The sequence below is a fragment of the Symphalangus syndactylus genome, chromosome 2 (genome assembly GCF_028878055.3).
Source record: "Symphalangus syndactylus isolate Jambi chromosome 2, NHGRI_mSymSyn1-v2.1_pri, whole genome shotgun sequence".
Lineage (NCBI taxonomy): Eukaryota > Metazoa > Chordata > Mammalia > Primates > Hylobatidae > Symphalangus > Symphalangus syndactylus.
This window is the reverse complement of record NC_072424.2, coordinates 45,700,502-45,727,283: the sequence shown is the minus strand read 5'-3', so window position 1 is coordinate 45,727,283 and position 26,782 is coordinate 45,700,502. Positions and strand designations below refer to the sequence as shown.

General features: G+C 35.5%; 1 protein-coding gene across 14 annotated transcripts in view; it reads left to right on the top strand.

Moving 5' to 3' along the window:
- The window catches only part of EXOC6 (exocyst complex component 6), a 364,709-nt gene that overhangs the window by 230,721 nt on the left and 107,206 nt on the right, over positions 1 to 26,782 (top strand). For 13 of the 14 annotated variants that reach the window (XR_008652928.2, XM_063629860.1, XM_055255403.2 and 10 more), the window contains 7 exons: positions 1,540 to 1,623; positions 7,611 to 7,657; positions 7,776 to 7,896; positions 9,275 to 9,346; positions 14,194 to 14,291; positions 21,800 to 21,905; positions 25,797 to 25,906. Coding sequence is in view for 13 of the 14 variants with exons in the window: in XM_063629860.1 (XP_063485930.1) it covers positions 1,540 to 1,623; positions 7,611 to 7,657; positions 7,776 to 7,896; positions 9,275 to 9,346; positions 14,194 to 14,291; positions 21,800 to 21,905; positions 25,797 to 25,906 (638 nt within the window). In the remaining variant the exon portion in view is untranslated. The remainder of the gene's footprint in view (positions 1 to 1,539; positions 1,624 to 7,610; positions 7,658 to 7,775; positions 7,897 to 9,274; positions 9,347 to 14,193; positions 14,292 to 21,799; positions 21,906 to 25,796; positions 25,907 to 26,782) is intronic. The other variant, XM_055255425.2, reaches the window with a different exon arrangement.

The window sequence follows — 26,782 nt, the reverse complement described above, 5'->3', positions numbered from 1 at the left end:
GGATTAAAGCGTGAGCTACTGTGTCTGGCCCCATATTTTTTTAAATGAGTGATGGCTGGATATGTTTAAATGAGGATTTAGCAGTTTTATTTTAAATTCCATTTTATCTTTAAATGCATTATATCCTCTGCATTTATTTAAAATTATGGTGAAAAAATTAGTTACCATATTAAAACTGTGTGAGGGACATTATAGCTTATTGAAATTATTTTAATTGTTTGCGTATAAAATAATTGGGAAAAGTTTCGTATAGGATAGCTAGGTAAAAATATTTTCTGAATTTTAAGTTTACTTTAGACAGCACTAAGAAAAGTCGTGTTTTTTGTAGCTACTGAAGTATGAAGAAAATAAAATCAGACTTTTTTGCAGTGAAAATGTGGCTTTTGACATTTTTTTTCCTGTAGTTAGTTTTTTTTTTTTACTTTGGAGCCTTAGATGATTAGGGAAATGGTTCTCAACCTTTCCTTCTGATGTTGGATGGTTTCTCTTTAAGCAGTGAAGAAGACAGAGGGGATTGATGTATAGTAATTAATTTATTTTTTCAGTTATTCACTTAGCTAATATTTATTGAGTGCCTTCTGCATGCCAAGCATTCTTCTAAGTGGTAAGGATACAGTGATGAGCTAGATGGAATGTGGGCTGTGTTCTAATAGAGTCAGGTAGTAAAGATAGATCTCTGTTGTTGGATAATGTAGCTGCTAGCTATATGTAGTTACTAAAATAATTAAAATTTAAATGTAAAAGTCAGTGTCTCATTAGATTGGCCACATTTCAAATGCTTTATAGCCACATGTGACTAGTGGGCTACCATTTTAGACAGCGCAGACATAGAAAACGTTCATCATCACAGGGAGTTCCACTGGACAGCACTGAGATAGACTAACCAAGAAATTATAGCATGGTGTAAGTGCTATGATAGGGAAGTACAGGTTGCTATGAGAGAACAGAAAATAACAAGCCTTCAGAAGTTAGGGAAAGCTTTCTAAAGGAAGTGATATCTCTGGTGAGTCCTGAAGGATGAGTAAAAAATCATATGGGAAAAGGAAACTGGGAAACTTATTTCAGAAATAGCCTGCACAAAAGCCTGGAAGTGAAAAGAGAGCAGTATATGGATATATTGAGAGTGAAAGAGTAGCAAGAGATGAGGCAGGGGCTTGTATAACATGCTCATGTTACACGTAGGGCCTTGTATAACGTGCTCAGAAGTTTAGGCTTTGAAGCTAATCTTTCACTGGGCTTCCCTCACTGATAGCCATATTTTGGTTTGGTCAATCAAAAATCTATAAAGCCTAAGTAATAAGTTTGGTAGGTGTCAAATTGTTTAAACATAACTTTATTCTTCCTAATAGTCATGATACAAAAAAATTACTATCTTTAAACTATAATGGCAAAACTTATTCTTGACATTCTGTATGAAATGCTATTAAACATTTACATTCTAGTTAGAAAATTTAAAGTGACTCTTGGGGGTAAAGAAGTATCTGTTCTAGTTGTGTGTGTGTATGTGTATTTTTCATTACTCTGCTGATTTTATTTTAGGGTGATGAGGAAACATTTGAAAACTATTATCGAAAACAAAGAAAGAAACAAGCAAGACTGGTATTGCAACCCCAGTCAAATATGGTAAGTATGCGATATTTTGAATTGGTTATGTTGTCACTTTTTATCCCCTTATCCTGTTTTAATTTCTTCAGAGCATGTATCACTGTTCATTCAACTACAAATATTTATTGAACACCTGCCATTTCCAAACATTGGTTTAGGTGCTAAGGGTACAGCAGTGAGCCAAATAGATAAGTCCCTTCTCTCATGAGCTTACATTCTATTAGGAAAGATAGCGAATTTAAAAAAAAAAAAAAAGGACCAACAAGAAATATATAAAATATCAGGGAATGATAATTAGTTTCTGACAATATAGTGGATTATGTACCTTGATTAATTGTCCCACTGAAAATACAACTGAAGATGCTAGATAGACATTTAAAACAAACAAACGAAAAGACCAGGAACTAAGTGAATAAGGAACTGTTCTATATATTGGTTGTGGTGATAGTTACATTAGTAGATGTGTTTGTAAAACTCATAGAAACTGAATATTAAAGAGTTTTATTGTATGTGACTAATACCTCAATACATCTGACTATAAAACAAAACAGGAAAACCCAAGTGAAGGCAGAAACGCAGATAGGTTTAATGAAACACTGAATATAGCTTTTATCCTAGGAGCATCTGCTGAGTAGGAAAGCATGAGTTTTGAGGACATTGGGTACAGAGGGCTAAGCCCAGAGCCCACCCAAAGTAGGAGTCTAATAAGAGATTGTCTCCCTTGTAAAGCTGAGACTCCAAAGGATTTAAAGCCCCATTATTAGGATGAGCTAGAGATAAAACCATCTAAAAATCCTTCTGTTCCCTCTGGCGAATACTGTAAGGAAAATTACCTATCTCAAATCTTAGTGCTGAGTGAACGAGAGAAAAAATCCCTCTGAGAATTCATAACAAGCAGTTTGTTACCTCTTGTGTTTGCAACCCAAATTCATCATACATGTATAGTCAAAGACATCTCAAGCTCAACATTTAAAGTATTTCCATCCTGATACTATCTCCAAGTGCCTGGCAGAAGCAAATACAGCTCTCTGCACCTTCATTCCAGAGTTAAACTGAGCAATTCATAGTCAGAAATAATTACCAAACGAGTGAGAATCATAAGAAATATTAACAACAAAAATAGACTCTGAAAGACTTGATGTTTGAATTATTAGCCATAGAGTATATAATAGTGCTACTTAGTATATTTAAAGAAATAAAAGCCAAGCTTGCTAATATAAATAAGGAACAGAAACTATAAAGAATGACCAAATAGATGTGAAGAAATATCAGGTAGAATATCTAGAAATTAAATACATATTAACTGAAGTTAAAAATATTTTCAATAGGTTTAACAGTTGATGAATTCTCTCTTAGTTAATCTGAAGAAACTATATGGAAGTAAGCATCACAAAGAGACAGAAGGAAGAATTACTGAAGTGAGACATGAGGGATACAGAGAAGTCTAATATATATCTAATTGGAGTTTCAGAAAGAGGATAGAGCAAATGAGACTGAAGAATATTTGATGCCATATGGCTGAGAATTTTCTGGGACAGATGAGAATAGAAATCCACAGAGTCAAGTCCAAGGAATCTCAGGTACCTTAAATAAAAAGAAACACACTCTTAGAAACCTTATAATTAAATTGCAGAACACCAAAGATAAAGAGGAATAGAAGACCTGAAAACTATTATCAGCTATCTTGATCTGATTGACATTTATTGAATACTCCACTCCAGATGGAAGAATACACACGCTTTACATGTGCACATGGGAGATTCACCAATATCATATTCTGGGCCATGAAACAAACATCAGCAAATATAAAAAGCTGGGCTGGGTGCAGTGGCTCACGCCTGTAATCCCAGCCCTTTGGGAGGCTGAGGCAGGTGGATCACCTAAGGTCAAGAGTTTGAGACCAGCCTGGCCAACATGGTGAAACCCCATCTCTGCTAAAAATACAAAAATTAGCCAGGCGTAGTGGTGCATGCTTGTAATCCCAGCTGCTCGGGAGGCTGAGGCAGGAGAATCACTTGAACCCGGGTGGCGGGGGTTGCAGTGAGCCGACATCGCACCATTGCACTCCAGCCTGGGCGACAAGAGTGAGACTCTGTCTCAAAAAAAAAAAATAATAAAATAATAAATAAATAGAAAAAGCTTGAAATCATACAAAGTCTATCCTCTGACTGCAAGAGAATTAAATTATCCATATGCAAAAAATGAATATTGACTCACCTCTTTCAACAATTCAAGTGGATCATGGTCCTAAATGTAAGAGTTAAAATTGTAAACTTTTAGGAAAAAACAAAGGATAAAATCTTTATTACCTTGGGTTCTACAATATTCTACAATGTATTTACAGTATTTTCCTATGTGAGATACATAAAGCATGAGCTATAAAAGAAAAAAATAGATGATTTGAACATCAAAATCTAAAACTTCTGCTTTTCAAAAGGTGTTGTTAAGAAAATGAAAAGGCTGGCTCATGCCTGTAATCCAGCACTTTGGGAGGCCAAGGCAGGCGGATCATGAGGTCAAGAGATCAAGACCGTCCTAGCAAACATGGTGAAACCCCGTCTCTACTAAAAATACAAAAATTAGCTGGGCGTGGTGGTGTGTGCCTGTAGTCCCAGCTACTAGGGAGGCTGAGGCAGGAGAATCACTTGAACCTGGGAGGTGGAGGTTGCAGTGAGCTGAGATCGTGCCATTGCACTCCAGCCTGGCGACAGAGCAAGACTCCGTCTCAGGAAAAAAAAAAAAAAAAAAAAAAAGGAAAGGAAAAGGCAAGATACGGACTTGGAGAAAATATTTGCAGAACTCATGTCTAAAAAGGGGCTTTATCCAGAATATGTAAAGAACTTGTCCTGTAATCCCAGCACTTTGGGAGGCCGAGGCGGGCGGATCACGAGGTCAGGAGATCGAGACCATCCTGGCTAACACAGTGAAACCCCGTCTCTACTAAAAATACAAAAAATTAGCCGGGCGAGATGGCGGGTGCCTGTAGTCCCAGCTACTCGGGAGGCTGAGGCAGGAGAGTGGCGTGAACCCCGGGGGGCGGAGCCTGCAGTGAGCCGAGATCGCGCCACTGCACTCCAGCCTGGGCGACAGCGAGACTCTGTCTCAAAAAAAAAAAAAGAGCTTGTATAACTCAGTAATTGAAGACAGATAAACCAATTTAAAAATGGACAAAAGACTTTTTTTTTTTAGTGTAGTACTGAGTTTACTAGAATAAACAGAAAATAGAACAGAATAGATGATTGAGAAACAAATTTAAGTGTATATAAGAACAACTGTCAGGCTATTTTTTTTAGTTGACATATAATAATTGTACATATCTATGGGACATAGAGTGATATTTTGATACATATATAATGTGTAATGATCAAATGAGAGGAATTAGCATATTCATTGTGAGAAAACTATACTGAACATCTTCTCACGTGCTTATTTGCCATCAGTTTATCTTTGGTAAAATGTCTATTCAAATCTTTTGTCCATTCTCCGTCCAGCTTTGTTCCTGGAGCGTGGAATGGACAAAAGATTTGAATAGACATTTTACCAAAGATAAACTGATGGCAAATAAGCACATGAGAAGATGCTCAGTATAATTTTTTCGTCAGGGAAATGCAAATTAAAACCACAATAAGATAACACTGCATACTTACTAGAATGACTAAAATTGAAAAGATTGATAATAGCAAGTGCTGGTGAGGATGTGAATCAAGTGGAACTCTCATACACTTCTGATAGGTACAAAATTTTACTGCCACTTTGGAAAATGGTTTGGCAATTTGTTACAATGTTAAGCATAAGCAGTCCTGCTCCTAGGTATTTATCCATGAGAAATGAAAATGTATCTTTATACAGTGGCTCATATGAGAATGTTTGTAGTAGCTTTATTATAAACACCAGAAACTAGAGACATCTGAATGTCTGTGAACTAGTGAATAAATTGTGGTACATCCATGTGTATAAACAAATTATTGTACGTTTTATATAATGGAACTACTCGGCACTAAAAGGGAATTGATACATGCAGTGATATGGATGAATCTCAAAAGTATTATTCTAAGTGAAAAAAATTCATATACAATAAAGTTATATATAATATGAGTTATGTTATATGCCATTTTTGAAAAGACAAAACTCTAGGACAGAATGGAATCAGTAGTGGCCAAGGGCTATGGGTTCGGCAGGATAATTCTCTGCAAAAGGGGAGGAGGGAACCTTCTGAGTGGAAATGTTGTATTTTTTTATTTTTCTGGTGGTTACACAACTGTCTACATTTGTCAAAACTCAGTGAACTCTACATGTAAAAAAGGGTTAATTTTATTATATGTAAATTATACCTCAATAAACTTAACTTTAGAAACAAACATAAACAGAAAATCTTAAAAGTACCCAAAGAGAAAAGAGATTATTTTCAAGTAAACAAAACAATAAAATATTTTCAATTCTAAAAAAAGTAACTGTCAACTTAGGATTCTATATCCAGTGAAACAAGGGCAGAGATAGACATTTTCAGAGAAAGAAGAGCAGAGTTGGCCACTAAGACATGCTTACTAAGGAGATTCTAAGGATATGCTTCAAACAAAAGGAATGTGATGCCAAATGGAAGATATGAGATGCAAGAAGGAATGAATAGCAAAAAAAGTATAAATATTTAGGTAAATCTAAAATGACTGTAGGAAATAATGTAAAATATTATGGACATTAAAACAACATAGAATTTTAATTTGTGCAGTAGCAATAAGAAAAAAAATAAGATAGAATTAAAATACACAGCAATAACATAAACATCAGAATGAGATAGAAGTTAGTGAAATTAAACTATCCTGCAGTCTGAAGCATCCAGCAGAAGAGTAAAAACATTGACTAGTTTTAGAGTTTGGTTACTTAAGGATGTGTAATGTGATTTCCAGAGTAACTACTGAAGGAATAGAAACAGGGTATATACACTTTTATATAATACAGGGAAAGCTAGAATGATAAGAATAAAATTCTTGTTATTTGTGTGCTTTTGAGTTGATAAAAATGGTAATTCTAAACCTATAAGCACTTGATAACATTGACTCAAAGTATTTAAAGCAAAACTGCCACAACTACAAGGAGAAATAGAAAAATCCACAAGTATAGTGAGTTTTAAAATATGTGTCAGTATCTTCTAAACCAAGTAGACATAACATCAGTAAGAATACAAAACATGCTTAATAGGCTTCATCTAATGGAATATATAGAATCCTATTTCAACAACTGTAGGAACATATTCTTTTCAAGCACACATGGACCATTATTAAAAATTTGACTACATAGTATGCTATAAAGCAAGTATCAGGAAATATCAAGCATTTGGTGTCATGTAGACTATATTTTCCAATCACAGTATTTCTAAGCTAAAACATATTAACAGTCCTTCCCCCAAAATACCTGAAGAAAACCCCAGATGTTTGACAATTTGATCACATTTATGAAATTTGCAAAACATAACATTTGAACTTAATTGAAATATGAAATATTTCATGTAATAAACTTTTTATGAATGAAAGTCAAATGATCAAATATTTTTCTATATGCCTTTTGTTAAAATTATAAACAATAGGGAATCATAAAACCATAAAAGGTTTTGACAGAAGATATAATCTGATTACTATTTGAAAAATATCATTCTGGAAGCTATATAGAGAATAGACTGTAGGGGACAGGCTGGAAGTTGGGGAGACTATGTAGGAGGATGGTATAATACATTAGTCAAAGTAGAGGTGATGACAGCTTTGACTAGTCTGCTGAGAAGGGGGTTCTGAAATCATATGTCCTTTTTAACTTGTTTATCTCCTTTCAAATGTACGTTCCATGAGAGTAAGGACTTTTTGTTATTTACAAATAAATCCTTCATACCTAAAAATGTATGTGGCATATAGTAGGCTCTCAATAAATATTTGTTAATGAAGTTGTAGTGACTTGGAACTTACTTTTATGTTACTGGTATTTATTGGTTTAAATTGATTTTTATTTTTCATTTTAAGCATGAAACAGTTGATGGCTATAGAAGATATTTCACTCAAATTGTAGGGTATGTATCTAATATGGAAATAACTATTATTAATTTTATATTATGTTAAATGCCAGAAATACTTATTTTCTATTTGGGTTTTTTTTTTAACACATGCTTTGGTAATTACTGTTTTTAGGTTCTTTGTGGTAGAAGATCACATTTTACATGTGACCCAAGGATTAGTAACCAGGGCATACACTGATGAACTTTGGAACATGGCCCTCTCAAAGATAATTGCTGTCCTTAGAGCTCATTCAGTAAGTCAGACAATTTATATTACTAAAATTTTAATTCAGTTACTTCAGGAACTTCTGAGCTGCATAATGTCAGAGTAAAACTGTACCTCCATCATTCTGCATTTTTTTAGTAGTTGCTTAGATTTGGAAGTACTAATGTCAGGCTTTTGTTTGGTAATATCAGGCTATGATTTTGCAACTGACTGGGGCTTCCCAAAACACTTTTATTCTAGTGTTATAGAAAATGAAGAATTAAGCAGGTCTCATTAGTCTCAACTGACCTCTTCATTAGATCCCTGAAAAGCACCATGAAGAAAATGTTTTTAATTATCATTTCAATTCTTTGTTTCTAAAATAAACTCTACCATTAAAACTCAATAGAACTTGTTCTTCGATGTTTACAGTTTACAGTAATATACTATAATAATGAATTTCTTTAAAATTTGCAATTTTCAAAATTTGAAATATTGAACCTTTGTATAATGAGAGGTTTTTATAGATGAAAATTAAATGATCAGCTATCTTCCTAATGCCTTTTCTATAAATAACAAATATGTTAGTGTTATAAAGACAATACTTAGTAAGTATAGGCCTTTTTAAAAGTTGTAGTAGTTTACCTTTATTAATATATTTTCATACTTAAAATTTTGTCTATATAATTTTATAATTGATCATTGAGATTTTAAAAAATTGAAGATTGTTAGCTTATGTGATATTAATATTATAAATAAGCTGCATTTTTATTTATCAGGAATGTAGATTCTTGATACACTATCCAATGAACTACAACTTTTCCTAACATATTAATAAAGAACAATACATTTTATCATGGTCGATATTCAGATCAGCTCTGAATATATAAAATTAAAGTATGTTTCCTGTTAATTCCATGATACCAAACATGAAGTCATATTAAATACAGCATATGACTTTCAAAATCTTATTAAGTGCTATGAAAGGGACAGAGTAAATCTCACTGTCCCTTTGAAATTAATAATTTTCTTTTGGTTAATTACTAAGAAAATAATGAAATTGTAATTCTTATATTGGAAAAAGTAATACATAGTGTCTCTTTTATAAGATGGAAAATAAGTAAATAGATGAAACGTGAAAATACATAGTCTATATGTAAACCTTTTTCAGTTTAAATAACTAGTTCCTTAAAATCTAAAAACTTTTGAAATAGAAGCATCATAAGTATCATATTATGATCTCCCTCTAAAAGTTTATACTGAATAGAGAAGGTCTGTTGTGGATCTAACCAACCAAAATTTTAAACTTATTATAAGTCTGGCAGATTAAAAGAAACAGTATCAAGTTCTTATTTCTTAGTTTTTAATCATATGACTCTGGTTTGTTGTTGTCGTGTTTTGTTTTGTTTGTGTGTTTCCACCCTCAGTCCTATTGCACTGATCCTGATCTTGTTCTGGAGCTGAAGAATCTTATTGTAATATTTGCAGATACTTTACAGGTGGGTGCTAACCTAAAAATTAATGGTTATTCTGATCACTTAAAAACATACAAAATATAGGCTATACTCATTTATGTTATTGTAGATTAGTGGCAGTAAATTAGTAGTAATAAATGTTTACCTACGTATTGGTATTCTGCCATTACCCAGGACTATTCCTACCACCTCCTTTTCAATTATGAAGCTTAGACAGAACTCAGGGATGCTACCAGCTTTTAAAATGTTGATCATTCAGTTAGAATAAAGTATTTTTACAGTTAAAAAAAAGAATACAGAGTATAATGGAACCCTGAACTAGAAATTACAAGATATAAATTCTGCCTTAGGACAGTGAGAAGTGGGTTCTAGAATCACATAGACTCGGAGTTTCTGTTCTGCCTGTGCTGTTGACTAATTGTATGCCTGCAGGTTCTTTAAGCTTTAGATCCTTATTTGTGAAAATGGGCTTATTACTAATTTCAGAATTGTTTTTAGTTTTAAATATGATACTTTGTATGAAAACACGTGATTTGAAAACTGTATGTTCATTTTCTTCCTGGTTTCTGGTTTTCCATCTGTTCTATGAGCAAATCACTTTACTTTTTTGAGTTGTTGTTTTTCTCTTTTTAAAAATAAGGAGGATTGTTTGAACCCAGGAGGTGGAGGTTGCAGTGAGCCGAGATCACGCCACTGCGCTCTCCTGGGCAACAGAGCGAGACTCCGTCTCAAAACAAACAAAAAACACGAAACAAACAAAAAAATAAGATTTTTCTTTTTATTGGGAGTAATATTATCCTCTCCCCTTCGGATATTAAAAGCAATATCACCGGCAAGTTGCACACCTGCTGCGTTATTGGGAGTCATATCATCCTCTCCCACCTGGATATTAGAAACAATATCACGGGGGGGTGTGTGTACACCCTCTGCGATATTAACAGTAATATTCTCTCCTTCCTCGATATTAGGAAAAATATCATGGGGGGTTTTTATACCCTCTGCGATATTGGGAGTAATATTATCCTCTCCCCTCCTGGATATTTGGAACAAGATCACAAGTGGGGTGTACACCCTCTGTGATATTGGAAGTAATATGATCCTATTCCCCCCTGGATATTAGGAACAATATCACCCCCTGAGATGTTGAAAGTAATATAAAAAATAAGATTAAAACTAAATTATTTCAGAACTCAATATTTTTGTGATTTTCAGTATCAAAGTTTTGAGATTGCCAGCTTGTCCTTCCTCCTTGATCACAGATAATAAAGAATTGATTGCATTTTCTTTTCCTGTGTAAATTTGTGGGATTTTATGGTTAGAAGTAACTTTTCATGAAGTACAGACTAGCATTTTCCAAAGTGTGATAAGAGCTGTTACTTAAAAAAAGTGTCCTGTGGTCCAAAAGTAAAACATATTTCTCCACTGAAAACTTTTCTGATAGCAAATTTATACCCATAAGTTCTCAAAAGGAAGATGATTATGCAGCATTTTCCCAATATATTTGACCCTTGAATCTTTTTCCCCCTTAGAACATCTGTTAGATCTAGAACTTTATATAATATGCTTTGGGAAATCCTGATTTAAACTATTTGCTTTGTCACAAGAGTCTTTGCATCTTAGAATTATAGTTTTCTACTTTATTCTTAAACCTAAAGGGAAGATTCCACAAGCTCCTTTAGTAAATTATTTTATCACTCATGTCTATTATATATTAATTTGTATGGCTTATATTGTAACAGCGGAATAATGTGGGATTTTTTGTTGTTTTCATAAATTTTGTGATGACTGTATAATATTGATCTCACTGCAAGAAAGCTTTTGGGAAGTTTTATTTGGGGCTGTCCAAATTTTGGGGGCCCGTTTCTAAGTAGCTTGAGATATTAGGTTAGTGCAAAAGTAATTGCAATTTTTGCCATGGAGAGCAAAAGTAATAATAATTTTGGATAGTAATTTTGCTGTTCTTAATGACTTAAAGCACTTCTTCTCAAAGTGTGGTCTGGGGACCACTGGTCTGCAAACTGTTTGTTACTAGTCTGCAAATTATCTGTTAGATCCATAACAAAAAGGAACTTTCCTCAGAATGTAAATTAACTATATCCCCCAGTACAAAGTTTAGTGCAGTTGGCATCTTGCTACAAGCAAGACTTTTTTCAATATAGGTAGCAGCATCAATTTGTATTCTAGTGCAAAGTCCTTATTTCTTTGTAGACTGTAATAAATAGTTATTGGACTGGACTTTGAGTACAACTGAATGTACAGTATTTGATACGGTACCAAGGAATTCTCCAGAGAATCAAAGAAAAGTCAAAGATAATATTTAGGTAATATTGGCACTGTAAAAGCAACAATGATAGTTACATAAACCCTTGCAAGGATACCTTTCTCATATTATTGCTTTGAAATATGACTGGAGAAGTCAAACCAGTCCTTCCTACTTTTTCAGAGTTTATACAGTGTTTTCATTTCACTCAAAGCTGACAGGCTGAGTATTAGATCCATCTTATACTGAATTAATGATTGCTGGCTTTTAAATTTATAACTATTAATTGAAGAACTGGTAAGTGTCTTTTCATGAAAACTAATTAAAGAATGTTACATAATATTTAGTTTTTAAATCAGCCCTTGCCACCCTAAGGAAATTTTGCTTTTTAAAATGCCAGTATTTTATCTTCTAAAACAAAGCTGACTAAACAATAAAGTAAAAAAGTAATACCAGCATATTTATATTCCTTACTGCCTATTAGGAAAATAACAAGTAAACATTTATTGATTCCTTTATTAACATTTTTTGAGTACCCAATACATGTTAGCAGACTAGTTGATGTATACAGTAGTAGAGACATAAAAGTCAGTAAGACAGTAGGGACGTAAAAGTCCTTGGCTTCAAGAAATTCACAGTTTATTTGTAAACGAATAAAATGTTTAATAAAGCATCCTAATGCAGCAAGCAATATGTTAGCTTTGGGCTTGCAGAAGATGGAATAACTAACTTAGATTCTAGGAGCTGAGGAAGGCTATACAGAAAGTTGAAACTTGAGCTGGGTTTTGAAGGATGAGTTCAGCAGATAGATAAGAAGGAAAGGGCATTAATGGAAGAAAAAATAGCATGTGTAAACTATAGATAAAAGCATGGTGTGGTGAAAGTGAAACTGAGCAGCTTGGTGGTATTAGAAACTGTAGAATATCGGTGTGAACAAGGAAGGGCAAATAGTGGTGATTAAACTGATGAGGTGGTTTGACCCAGATTATGGGACATCTTGTGGGACTTTAGTAAGCATTTTATAGTTTTTAGGCAGAGGAATGGCACAATCAGATTTACACTTTTGAATGGAATTTTGAGAATCTGGGAAATAGATTGAGAGAGAGAGATGGTTGAAATTTTAGTTTAGGAAGCTTTTACAATGGTCTAGGTAAGAGATATTAAGGACCTGAGATAAAGCCATGGCACTAAGAATATTTCTGGAAGAAAGAAAGATGGGTAGATGATGGAGAATGATAGATTTGATTTGTAAAAGGTAAACAGGAGAATTTGGTGACTACTCAATGTGTGTGTGTGCGGGGGGGCAGGGGTGGGGTGTTTAGATGGTTTTCTAGATTCTCTGTTGATAAACTAGGTTGATGATAGCATTATTATTATGGATAGGAAATAAGAGGAATACTTGATTTCATTGGAGAGAGGAAATAAGTTTAATGTACTTGCTGGCTGGCTGACTGGAGATGAAACAGGTGTTGGAATTAAATATTTGGAATTTAGAGAGGCCTAGCTAGAGATACAGATTTGAAGTAATCATCAGAGGTTGAAATCATTAGACTTGAGATTGCCCTAGGGAGCTAGAAGAAAAGATTAAAGGATAGAGATAGAAGTTACACAAGGAAACTGGAAGGATTGTTCGTAGATGTAAAAGGAGAACAAGAAGAGTGATTGGTGTTATAGAATTCAAAGCAGAAGAATTTCAAGAAAGAGATGTCAGATAGAGTGAGATCATTGAATTTGATATTTAGGAGATAGTCTGTGACATTGTTGAGTAGTTTAAATAAAGGAATAGAAGTGAGAGTTAGATTGTAGTACGTTTGACTATGAAGGGAGTGACAGAGGCCTCTGACAGGCTACAGAAAATTGAGGGAGAGCTGTTTTGGCCTCTTGTTTTTCTTGGCTTAAAGATGGGAGACAATTTAGCATGTTTATTTAGCCAAGAGAAAGGTGCCTGTGGAAGTTAAAGACGTAGTAGAGTAAGAAGTTAACCCATGGAATGGTTTATGTGGAAGGAGATAGGCTCAAGAACAAAGATGGAGAGAGAAACCTTGGAGAGACAAGGGGACAATTCTGTGAGGTGAGAGAGAATGTTTGGTCCCGATATGGGTAAGATTTCAATGAATTTGGAGTTGGAAAAGAATAAAATTTGGAAGTGTGAATGTTTAATGGAAAGATGTAAATTTTCCCAGTATGACAAACTCAGTCTTAAATTGAAGGTGCAAAAGGAAGCCAGCCTGTCTCAGACAGAATCCATTCCCTTTTCTTCTTGTATCCTGTTCAGGCGCCACTTCCCAAGACACTGTTATGTAAAAACTTACCTTGAATTTTTTCCTCCAGCTCTGACTTCTAATACTTTTTAAGGCTAACACTGTAATCATTACTAAAAAGAGAGAGAAGAAACTGAAAAACCATTCTATTCTCATAAAACTCTTTCTGAACCTCTTTTTTACCGAATGCAATGTAGTAGAAAGTCAAAGTGTATCTTTTTTTTTTCTTACTGTGAGAATGGCATACAATGGGATCTAGTGATTCCTTCCAAATGATTCTCTAGTATTCTCAACATTTTTAATGAATATTTTTGTACACTTGTTTAACTGCTTTTTTTTTTGTATTTTAGGGTTATGGTTTTCCAGTGAACCGACTTTTTGACCTTTTATTTGAAATAAGAGACCAATACAATGAAACACTGCTTAAGAAATGGGCTGGAGTTTTCAGGTTAGTCTAAGTCATGGTGCCTTAATATAATGAATATGTTTGTCAAATGCTCAAGTGGTTCATTTGCATATATTAATAAAAATGCTTATAATCATTTTTATTGTAGTAAAGTACACATAGAATTTACCATCTTAGCCATTTTCAAGTGTATAGTTCAGTGGTGTACACTCAAATTGTTGCAACTGTCACCACTATCCATTTCCAGAACGTTTTCATCTTCCGAAATAGAAACTCTGTACTCACTTAACAATAAGTCTCCATTTCCCCCTTCCCCCAGCCTCTGGCAACCACCACTCTTGCTTTGTCTCTAAAATTTGACTGCTCTAGGTACCTCATGTAAGTGGAATCATATATGTTTGTTCTTTTGTGTCTGGATCATTTCACTTAACACAGTGTCTTCAAGGTTCATTCATGTTGTAGCATGTCAGAATTTCATTCCTTTTTAAGGCTAATATTCCGTTGTCTTTATATACCACATTTTGTTTATCAGTTCATCTGTTGATGGACATTTAGGTTCCTTCCACCTTTTGACTATTGTGAATAATGCTGCTGTGAACGTGAGTACAGTATACATATATCTGTTTGAGTCTCTGCTTTCAAATCTTTTGGGTTTATACCCAGAAGTGAAATGCTGGATCATATGTAAATATATCTTTAATTTTTTGAGGAACTACCATACTGTTTCCATAGTGACTGTAACATTTATAATCAGTTTTTAATTATACTTACTTGTAGTTCTAATATCTGTAATTATTTTCTAGTAAATGATTAAATACTTGTAAGGCTGTAAGTATTCAAAGATATTTTGTATTAGAGACAGAAATTTACAGCTTTTAAATTTTGTTTTGGGCAAGTGCTGTTTTTACAAATAAAATAACTAGATTAAGAATCTTAAAGAATCTAAATGACAAAATTACTTTTGCTTTAACCACTTATCTGCAGGCCATGGACAAAAATATTTTAATATCTGTGTAACTTTTTAGTGACATGAGAAGAGAAATATGCCCCCCCACTTTAATTACCAAAAGTTTTCCTCCCTCCCTTCTTTCTTTCTCTTTTTGTCTCTTTCTCTCCATCCTTCTCCCTTTCGGGAAGAAAAAGTCAATCTTGAGGTTTTACGTCTTGTTAACCAAAATATGATAGAAGTAATGTGTCAATATTTGATGATATTAAAATAAAAGTATGTTAGATGATTTAATACCAGCTTAGCACTTATCCCATCAACTTTCAAAGCTATGGAGATTGACCTTCTAAATACTGTAATAGAAATTTTCGAACATGGTGAGGTGGCTTATGCCTGTAATCCCAGCACTTTGGGAGGCCAAGATGGGAGGATCTCTTGAGGCCAGGAGTTTGAGACCAGCCTGGACAACATAGTAAGACCTTGTATCTACAAATAAAAAATAAAAAAATTAGCCAGGCATGGTGGTGCGCACCTGTAATCCCAGCTACTTGGGAGGCTGAGGCAGGGGGATTACTTGAGCCCAGGTGTTTGAGGCTGCAGTGAGCTATAAACACACCACTGCACTCCAGCCTGCACAATAGGGCAAGACCGTGCTCTTAAAAAATATTTTTTTAATGCCTAAGTGGCTCATAAGGTGATACACATCTAGTAAAATCAACTAAACAAATCCTTGTTTGAGTTTTTGTATTTACATTCTTCAGGAGTGATATTATGAGGATGCTATCCCAGATGGATAATTGACAGTCCTGATGAGTCATATGTAACTATCAACAATTATTTTTATTAACTATTTTAAAAATAAAAGCATTTATTGATAAAGATGGTAATCTAGAACATATGTGCTATGATATAATATATAATATGATGTAATACGATATTTTTATAGTTATAAAATCTTATAGAGTTGATGTTATTTAACTGGCCTCTTCAGAAGGGTGTTTATGTTTTCATAACTGTTGATAGATTGTATTGGGCCAGCTATTCTCTCTTACCTATCTTAAGACTTCTAGTAGTAAGATTGTTCCTCAAGACTGGGGAAACCATAAGGTATTGTTTTCTCTCTGGGAAGCTAATGGCTTCATTCACATAGAGGTAGGATTAATTTTATCCTCCAAAGTAATAGTGGAGGAGAACAAATGATAGCATGTCAATTTTAACACACAATTTCCAAATATATTTTGACTTCTGCTTTTAATACTCTTCCAGATCGTGCTCTTTGCCTTTTTTTTTTTTTTTTTTTTTTTTGAGACGGAGTCTTGCATTGTCACCCAGGCTGGAGTGCAGTGGCGCGACCTTGGCTCACTGCAAGCTCGACTTCCTGGGTTCACGCCATTCTGCCTCAGCCTCCCTAGTAGCTGGGACTACAAGCGCCCGCCACCACGCCTGGCTAATTTTTTGTACTTTTAGTAGACGGTGTTTTACTGTGTTAGCCAGGATGGTCTCGATCTCCTGACCTCGTGATGCACCCGCCTCGGCCTCCCAAAGTGCTGGGATTACAGGAGTGAGCCACCGCACCTGGCCACCTAAATTTTTAAGAAGTAGCAGACCTTAAGCTTTGCTTACCTCTGACCCATATCCTTAAATATTTTATAAATAGTGAATTGACAACCTAACAATTAAATGGAGGAAAAAGAAAAATTATCAATATTGAGTGATATTCAAAACTTGACTACTTCCATGACAGAATTTATAACCTGACTACTGTTATAGTTTATCTGTATGCAGCTCTCTCTCACTATATTATGAGCCCTGTTTTATTTTTGTATTATTTTTGGATACGTGTGCTTTTATTTAGTTTTTAATTGACAATAATTGTATAGATTTATGAGGTACAGTTTGATGTTTTGATATATTGTATACATTATGGAATGATTAAATCAAGCAAATTAACATGTCCATCACCTCACATACTTATTTTTTTTTTTAGTGGTGCAAACATTTAAAATCTACTGTTAGCAGTTTGAAATATATGTTACATTATTATTAACCGTAGTCACCTTGCTGTGGAATAGATCTCAAAAACCTATTTCTCCTGTCTGACTGAAACTGTACTCTTTGACAAAGATCTTGGCATCTCCCTACCCTGCCTACCCCGCTTTCTGATTGCCCTACCCTCTGGTAATCTATAAACCAGAAATCATGCTTCTCTCTACTTCTGTTAGTGTGACTGTTTTAGATTCCTCATATAAGTGAGATTATGCAGTATTTGACTTCCTGTGCCTAGCTTATGTCACTTAGCATAATGTCCTCAAGGTTCGTCCTTGTTGTTGCAAATGACAGAATTTCCCTCTTTTATAGGGCTGAATAGTATTCCATTGTGTATATGCACTTTTTTTATCCATTCAAAGGTCAATTCCATATTTTGGCTATTATGAATAATTCTGCAGTAAACATGGGAATGCAGATATCTCTTTGAGATGCCGATCTTATTTTTCTTTAATTTTTATTATTTTTTTTTGAGACAGAGTCTTTGCTCTGTCACCCAGGCTAGAGTGCAGCAGCGTGATCTTGGCTCATGGCAACCTCTGCCTCCCAGGTTCAAGTGAGTCTCCTGCCTCAGCCTCCCAAGTAGTTGGGATTACAGATGTGCACCACCATGTCCCGCTAATTTTTGTATTTTTAGTAGAGACAGGGTTTCACTATCTTGGCCAGGCTGGTTTCAAACTGACCTCAAGTGATCTGCCTGCCTTGGCCTCCCAAGGTGCTAGGATTACAGATGTGAGCCACTGTGCCTGGCTTGATACTGATTTTAATTCTTTCGGTTATGCACCCAGAAATGAGATTGCTGGGATCATATAGTAGTTCTGTTTTTAGTTTTTTGAGGAACCTCCATCCTGTTTTCCATAATAGATATACTAATTTACATTGCCACCAACAGCGTGCAAAGGTTCCCTTTCTCCACATCCTCACTAACACGTATCTTGTGTCTGTTAGATAATAGTCATTCTAACAGCTGTGAGGTGATACCTCGTTGTGTTTTTTTTTTTTTTTTTTTTTTTTGAGACGGAGTTTTGCTCTTGTCGCCCAGGCTGGAGTGCAATGGCGCAATCTCAGCTCATTGCAACCTCTGCCTCCCAGGTTCAAGTGATTCTCCTGCCTCAGCCTCCTGAGTAGCTGGGATTACAGGCCTGCACCACCACGTCTGTCTAATTTTGTATTTTTAGTAGAGATGGGGTTTCTGTATGTTGGTCAGGCTGGTCTTGAACTCCTGACCTCAGGTGATCCGCCTGCCTCCGCCTCCCAAAGTGCTGGGATTACAGGTGTGAGCCACCGTGCCTGGCCAGCCTTGTTGTATTTTTAATTTGGATTTCCCTGATGATTAGTGATGTTAAGCTTTGCTTATTCCTGATACGCATACCTGTTGGACATTTTTGTGTCTTCTTTTGATAAACATCTATTCAGGTCCTTTGCCCACTTTTTAATTCAGTTATTTGTTTTCTTGCTATTGAGTTGAGTTCCTTATGTATTTTGGATACTAACTCCTTATTGTATGTATCAGATATATATCAGCAAATATTTTCTCCCAGTCTGTAACTTGCCTCTTCATTCTGTTAATTGTTTCCTTGCTGTGCAGAAGCTTTTTAGTTTGATGCAGTTTATTTGTCTACTATGGCTTTTGTTGCCTGTGCTTTTGGGGTTATATTTTAAAAAATCATTATCTAGACCAATGCCATGGAGCTATTTATATTCTTGATTGCCTAGCCCTAGTATAGTGCCCGAAAGAGTAGGAACTTATACATGTTTATAGAATTTAGTTCTATAAACAGATCATTTTAAGACTACATTAACATTTTTAGAATATAAATGTGCCTTTCATTAAATTATCTCTTCTTCCATAGCAACTGGTTCCCTGGCATTTGTATAAAGTTAGTAGTTTATTGTCTTCTAGTAGTTACTTTCCCTGTAACTTGCCTTTTAACCTTTCATCATTTTTATTTTTATTTTTAAAACAGAGACAGCGTTTCGCTGTGTTGCCCAGGCTGGCCTCAAGTGTTCTGCCCGCGTCAGCCTCCCAAAGATTACAGGCGTGAGCCACCTCATTTAGCCCTGCCTTTTAATGTTTTACTTTATTTTTAAACTCTATGTAGAATGAAATAGAATTAGTAGAAGTAAATACCAAAAAAGTAATTTTTGTATTTTTTGGTAGAGCTGGGTGTGGTTGATTAGTGGCGCACGCCCTGTAGTCCCAGCTACTCAGGAGGCTAAGGTGTAAGAATCGCTTGAGGCCGGGCGCGGTGGCTCACGCTGGTAATCCCAGCACTTTGGGAGGCCGAGGCGGGTGAATCACTACGTCAGGAGATTGAGACCATCCTGGCTAACACGGTGAAACCCCGTCTCTACTAAAAATACAAAAAAATTGGAACTACTAAAAAAAACAAAAAACAAAATTAGCCGGGCGTGGTGGCCGGCGCCTGTAGTCCCAGCTGCTCAGGAGGCTGAGGCAGGAGAATGGTGTGAACCCGGAAGGTGGAGCTTGCAGTGAGCCGAGATCGTGCCACTGCACTCCAGCCTGGGCGACAGAGCTAGACTCCCTCTCAAAAAAAAAAAAAGAATCGCCTGAACCCGGGAAGCTGAGGCTGCAGTGAGCCAAAATTGCACCACTGCACTCCAGCCTGGGCGACAGAGTGAGACCCTGTCTTAAAAAAAAAAAAAATTAAAAAAAGAAGCTCTCATTTATGCTACTTCCTTTCTACCCCTACTGTTGCAGCTTTAATTCAGATCCTCGTCACGTTTATTTAGATTATTCCTCAGTTTTTCTAAGTGATCGCTCTGTGTTATTAGGCTTTTTCCAGTTTATCCTCCACACAGTGAGTATCTTCCTATGACATTCCCTTTCCTAAAACCTTTTAATGCCTACAGAGTAAAATCTGGATGTCTGTTTGCACACCTGTCCAATCTCATTTTTCACCATGTCCCTCACACTTTATACTTTGTAATACTGCACTACTCGTGATTTTACACCCCGCCCCTGCACACACACACTAATGCTTTTTCACTCCTTGTGCCTTTGCATATATATTCCAGTGGTCTAGAATGCTTTTCTCTCATAATCTCTTTAGAAATTTTTTTCATCTGTAAAGACCCTACAGGACCCCTAACTTCTCTAACTTTCCATGAGATGTTCTTCACGTACTCTGATAGTCACTTCCTTCTTTGTCCTGTTCCTGAAACTTGTACTTGTTGTATTGTATGTATAGCACAACATTATAGATGTTATAATTTACTTGCATATCTCTCTCTCCTATTAGATTTCTTGTGTTTATCTTCATGAGGTAGGGAATTTTCATCACAGCCCAGAGCCTAGCACATAATAGGTGCTCAATAAATATTAATCAAACTGAATTATTTAATTAAAAGGAAATCAATGATTGGATGGCAGTTACATTAGGACAGCTTAGGTTATGCTGCAGCAACAAAAATTCCCCAAATATCAGTGGATGAACACATTTTATTCCTCACTCACACAGAAGCCCATAATAGGTTTACTAGTCAGAGATACAAGCTATTTGCATTTGTGATTCTAACTTTTCAACATGTTGTCTTCCTTGTCACCATGGGAAGGAGGTTTGCACAATTGGCTCATAAAGGCTTTAAACTCAGAGCAACACATGTCACTTCCATTCACAGCCCAATGGCCAAAACTAGTCATATGGCGCTGCCTAACTGCAAGGGGGTGTACAGGAGAGCACATGGATATTTGATGAGTAGTAACTGTTTCTGCGTCACCAACTATAAAAGATCCATTTCTAATCATGACATTATGAGAGGCTAAACAAATATAATGGCATTGTTTTGATCTTCAAGAGTTTATAATCTCATTGGGAAAAGAGAAGACACAAGATACACAACTTGAGAATTATTCCTATCAAGAATTATGACAGGAGGCCAGGCACGGTGGCTCATGCCTGTAATCTCAGCATGTTAGGAGGCCGAGGCAGGCAGATCATGAGGTCAGGAGATCGAGAGCATCCTGGCTAACACGGTGAAACCCCTTCTTTACTAAAAATACAAAAGATTAGCCAGGTGTGGTGGCACGCGCCTGTAGTCCCAGCTACTTGGGAGGCTGAGGCAGCAGAATCACTTGAACTTGGGAGGTGAAGGTTGCAGTGAGCCGAGATCACGCCACTGCACTCTAGCCTGGGTGACAGCGAGACTCTGTCTCAAAAAAGAAAAAATAAAAAGAAAAAAATAAAAAGAATTATGACAGGAATACTTTCCATTACATGGATCCTTTTTTAGTTACAGATAATGAGCTTGTTCAGAATATATCACCTTGAGAATTGTTCTAGACTGGAAAACTAAAGTGCTGAGAGGTTGTAAAACAAACTAGTGGAAAAAGGAGATTGTACCTGGATTTTGAGGGACGAGACCTATTTGTTGTTGAATTTTAGAATTCTGGATGCTTAGGCAGTATCTTCCTATTTGGACTTTTAATTGACAAGTAAAAACTGCTTTTGTAATAGTTGGGGTTTTTAAAGGTATTTTCTTTTAGTACTCTAATAATATGCTTTGTAATAAGTTTTCGGTTTTCCTTTCCTAACAGGGACATTTTTGAAGAAGATAATTATAGCCCCATCCCTATTGTCAATGAAGAGGAATATAAAATTGTCATCAGCAAATTTCCCTTTCAAGATCCAGACCTTGAAAAGGTACAAGCTAGTTTTTAATTCAAGGATTTTCTTAAAAATAAATTCATAGTATTTGTTACTACATAATATTAAATATTAAGCTGAGACTGTAAATAAGAGTGGTTTCTTGGGGGGCAATTTTTTGTTGTATTGAGAAAACTAATTATGTTTTGTTAAGTTTTAAAGAGTATGTTATTACTACTACTACTACTACTACTACTACTACTACTGCTACTACTACTACTACTACTACTACTGAGATTTTGATGATGTTAAGAAGAGACTTTCCTGGGCCTACTAGAAGCAGTTTCCCAAATATTAGGTGGATTCCCAGGAGAGGTGTTACTAATGTTGGGTGGATTCCAAATGAAAAGTAGATTTATAGATTTATAGTAATAAGAGTATATCCTAGGGAGACAAGAATTTCTTTGAATTGTTTATCACTGTGGAAGATGTTAAAAGAAGTACACTTTTACAAAAAGTTTATATTGGTTAAATAAGTGATATGTGAAGGCAATAGCTACTTGTAGATTCCTTCCTGAAGTAGGAATATTTATATTTTTGGAGTCAAGATATCTGAACAAAAGACAAGGTAGAGAAAGGAAGTAGACCAGCCATGTAGGAGATTCTCAGAATGCACATGGATCCATATGTATGTGCATATATATGTGCACACATGCACCCTTGTACCTATCCAATATCTTTGGGTAGAATTAGATCTCATTAGAAAAGGATGTCATTTTAACTGTAACTGTCACTTTTGTATTCTCTTTATTCTTGTTTTTTTCTCCTTACTCTTCTTTATTATTTTCCCAACTTTTTATAATTCAGCACCTTTCTACATTTTTATCACTTCAGCATGTGCAAGACCAAATTCTGAGTGAATCGTGACTGTAAATTTTTGTTGTATTTTTATACATAAACTAAGCATATTATGTGTACTAGTCACTAAATACAGAACCAGGTAATTAAATGGATAGCTTCTAGCTTGTAGCTAATGCCGCCATTGCATATAACTATTAGCTATGTTTTAATACAAGAGGCCAGAATAATTATTCTAATTCTGTATTTTTTGAAAGCCCAATGAAAGTTGTTCTGTCAAGAAATATCACCAGAATATTCTCCATCTCATGGCTTAGTTTTTTTTTTTTTTTTTAAGTTACTGGTAATGAGTTTGTTCAGGCTAGTGTCTATATAAAGAGCACTAGACTAGGTCTAGATTCATGTGCTAGCTCTGCTTGTGGCTTTTTTTTTTTTTTTTTTTTGAGACAGAGTTTTGCTCTTGTTGCCCAGGCTGGAATACAATGGCGCCATCTTGGCTCACTGCAACCTCTGCCTCCTGGGTTCAAGTGATTCTCCTGCCTCAGCCTCCCGAGTAGCTGGGATTACAGGCAAGCGCCACCATGCCCGGCTAATTTTGTAATTTTTTTTAGTAGAGACAGGGTTTCACCATGTGGGTCAGGCTGGTCTTGAACTCCTGACCTCAGATGATCTGCCTGCTTCAGCCACACAAAGTGCTGGGATTACAGGCGTGAGCCACTGCACCTGGCTGCTTGTGGCTTATTATAGGCAAATGACTGAGCCTGTGTGGGCATTTGTGCCTCATCTGTCAAATGAGGAGTTTGAACTCAGTAATCTCTAATATCCCTTCCAATCATATTAAACTATTCTAAATAGGTTTATAATTAAAAGGAAATTTAACTTTGCTGGCAGAGCATTTCTATTATATGCAGTACCTCTTAAGATTAAGTTCTTAGAAGTTGTATTCATTGGTCTACGTATTACTCATTATTAAAAAGAAGAACTACTGTTAAAGTCACCTGGAAAATCAAAATACGACAACTGAAAAATAAATCTCATAAATTATTTAATAAAGTTTTGGTTGTGTGTGTATATTTTTTCCTAGTTTAAGTATAATTTTCAATTAAAACTATTAGAAAATATATAAAACTATCAACTTGAGTTATTTTCAACATAAATTATGAATGGAGGAGTAATAGTAAACATACATACAAAAATATTTTTGTAGATAGCTATGTTAATTTTATTAGAATCATTTGGCCAAAATAAGAACATACTTATATTCTGCCTTTAATGTCATTTAAATAATTTCAGATATTTTTCATATACCTACTATATACCAGAAACAGTGCTATGTGCTAGATTTTCAGTCTTTGGTGTCAAGGAGCTTGTAGTCAAGTGAGGGTAGATAAAATAAATAAGAAATTATAATTCACAGAAGTTTGCATTGCTTAAGATAGGGGATGCACCATGCAGAAAGGCTGTGTAAAGGTCAAAGTAGATGAAGTACAAGAGATGAAGCTCAAGGGATGTAAATTGGAGAAGTAGAAAGGACCAGACCATAATGGCCCTACTAAACAGTGTTAGAGAGTTTATCCTTTTTCCTGAGAGTTATGGGAAGCCATGAAAGAATTTGAAGTGGTAAAAACATAACCAGATTTGTGCTTTAGGAAGGTCTATCTGGCTAATATGTGGAGAATGGATTGGAAAAGAGTTAAGACTGGTGGCAGGGAGACCACCTAGTAGATTTTTGCATTTATCTTGATGAGAGAAGAGGGTTATATAACCTAAATGGGGGTTATGGTCATTGAAGCTGATTTGAGATGCTTAGGAGGTAGGAGCAACAGGAGTTGCTGATTATGTGCATATGAGGGGTAACGGAGATAAAGGGGTCAAGTTTCTACCTTGGATGGTGGCAGCATTCACTGTGATAAGAAACAGAAGAGAAGCAAATTTAGAAGAAAAAGATGATAATTTCACTTTTGGACCTATTGAGTGTATCTCAAATGGTACAGCCAAATGGAGCTGTCCAATGGGTAGATACATGAATTTGGACTTAGAAAGATTTGATCCGGAGTTGTAGATTTGGAGATATTGGTACTTGTATGGTGATTGAAGTCATAAGACTATATGAGATCATCCAAGTAAAGTATATGTAGTAGAAAGAGAGGGTTTAGGACAGAACCCTAAAGCACAGCAATAATTAAGTAATGGCTAGAGGAAAAGAAATAGAGTAGGTAGAGAAAAAGGAGGAAAACCAGTGTGGGCAGGAGTCCAAGGAAGGAGAGATCATTTATGAAGTAGGAGTGGGTCAACTGTGTCAGATTTTTCAAAAAAGTCAGGTAACATGAGAGCTGAAGAAACCACTGGATCGAACAACTGTGAGATCACTGGTGATCTTGGTGACGGTACTTTTACCGACATAACAAGGTTGCAATGAAGGTGAAGATAGAAGGGTATATTAGACTTAATGAAATAGAAAAGAGGTTTTTTTTAGTAACAATCTTGGAAGGAGTTTACCTTTTAGAGACTGAGAATTTCAAATGCATAATGACTTATAAAGTAGTTTAGCCAGGAAGCACAGTGTAAGCCATTGGCTGCATACCAGTGTTTAATGGCATAGAGGTCAGAAACCTGCTATAAGGTATTCTAGGAGTTATGGAATAAACTCGATAATTTCTTGAATTGGTATCAAGCCTTCACTGAAGGTAAATGAAGGGAGTCTTAGAATTATTTAATGACTCTGAGCCAGAAAGCTGGCCTATAATTTTCATGGCCACCCTGATTCTTGTATGATAAATACACAAAGAAGCAGACAGCCTAGGCATTGCCTACAGACAGAGTACTCATCATCAGAATACACCAGGGGTATTGGTATGTGTTTTCTCTGCTTGTTGGAAGTCTGATAATATGATTTAAGAAACAAGGGTAAATTGCCACGTTATTTTCTTCAGAAATATTTTGATAAAATATCAAAAGTGTAGAAATATAACAGTTTTTGATGCAGGTATTTGCTATTCAAGTGTGAAATCAATTTAATTTTACATTTTTAGTGATTAGCATGTCTTTTTCTAAAATTTCAAAAACAATATTAACTTTCTTTTTCTACAGCAATCTTTCCCAAAGAAATTCCCCATGTCTCAGTCAGTGCCTCATATTTACATTCAAGTTAAAGAATTTATTTATGCCAGCCTTAAATTTTCAGAGTCACTACACCGGAGGTAAGTTTACTAATCACAAATGCATTTTTGTCATAACTTTTATGAAACATTAATACTTTATTTTTATGCCATAGTTTTTTTTCCTCAACTTTTGTTTTAGATTCATGGGGTACATGTTTGTTACAGGGGCATATTGTGTAATGCTGAGGTTTGGCGTATGCTTGAACGTGTCACCCAGGTAGCGAGCATAGTACCCAACAGGTAGTTTTACAACCCCTGCCTCCCCTTCTTGTAGTCCCCAGTATCTGTTGTTTCCATTTTTACATCCATGTGTACCTAGTGTTTAGCTCCCACTTACAAGTGAAAACATACAGTATTTGGTTTTCTGTTTCTGCATTAGTTTGCTTAGGATAATAGCCTCCAGCTGCATTCATGTTGCTTGCAAAGGACATGATTTTGTTCTTTTTTATGGCTGTGTAGTATTCCATGGTGTTTATATACCACATTTTCTTTATCCAATCCAACATTGCTGTCAATGGAGAGGTGCTACTTGGAACTAGTGGGTAGAGGCCAGGGTTGCTGCCATAGACACCTAGGTTGATTCTATGTCTTTGCTATTGTGAATAGTGCTGTAATGAATATATGGGTACATGTGTCTTTTTGGTAAAATGATTTATTTTCCTTTGGGTATATCCCAAATAATGGTATTGCTGGGTTGAATGGTAGTTCTTTTTGTTTGTTTTTGTTTTTGCTTTTGTTTTTGTTTTGTTTTGAGACAGGAACTCACTCTGTTGCCCAGGCTGGAATGAAGTGGCACAATTATGGCTCGCAGCCTCGACCTCCTGGGCTCAAGTGATCCTCCCACCTCAGCCTCCCAAGTAGCTAGAACCACAGGTTTGCGCCATTACTCTGCCAATTTTTGTATTTTTAGTGGAG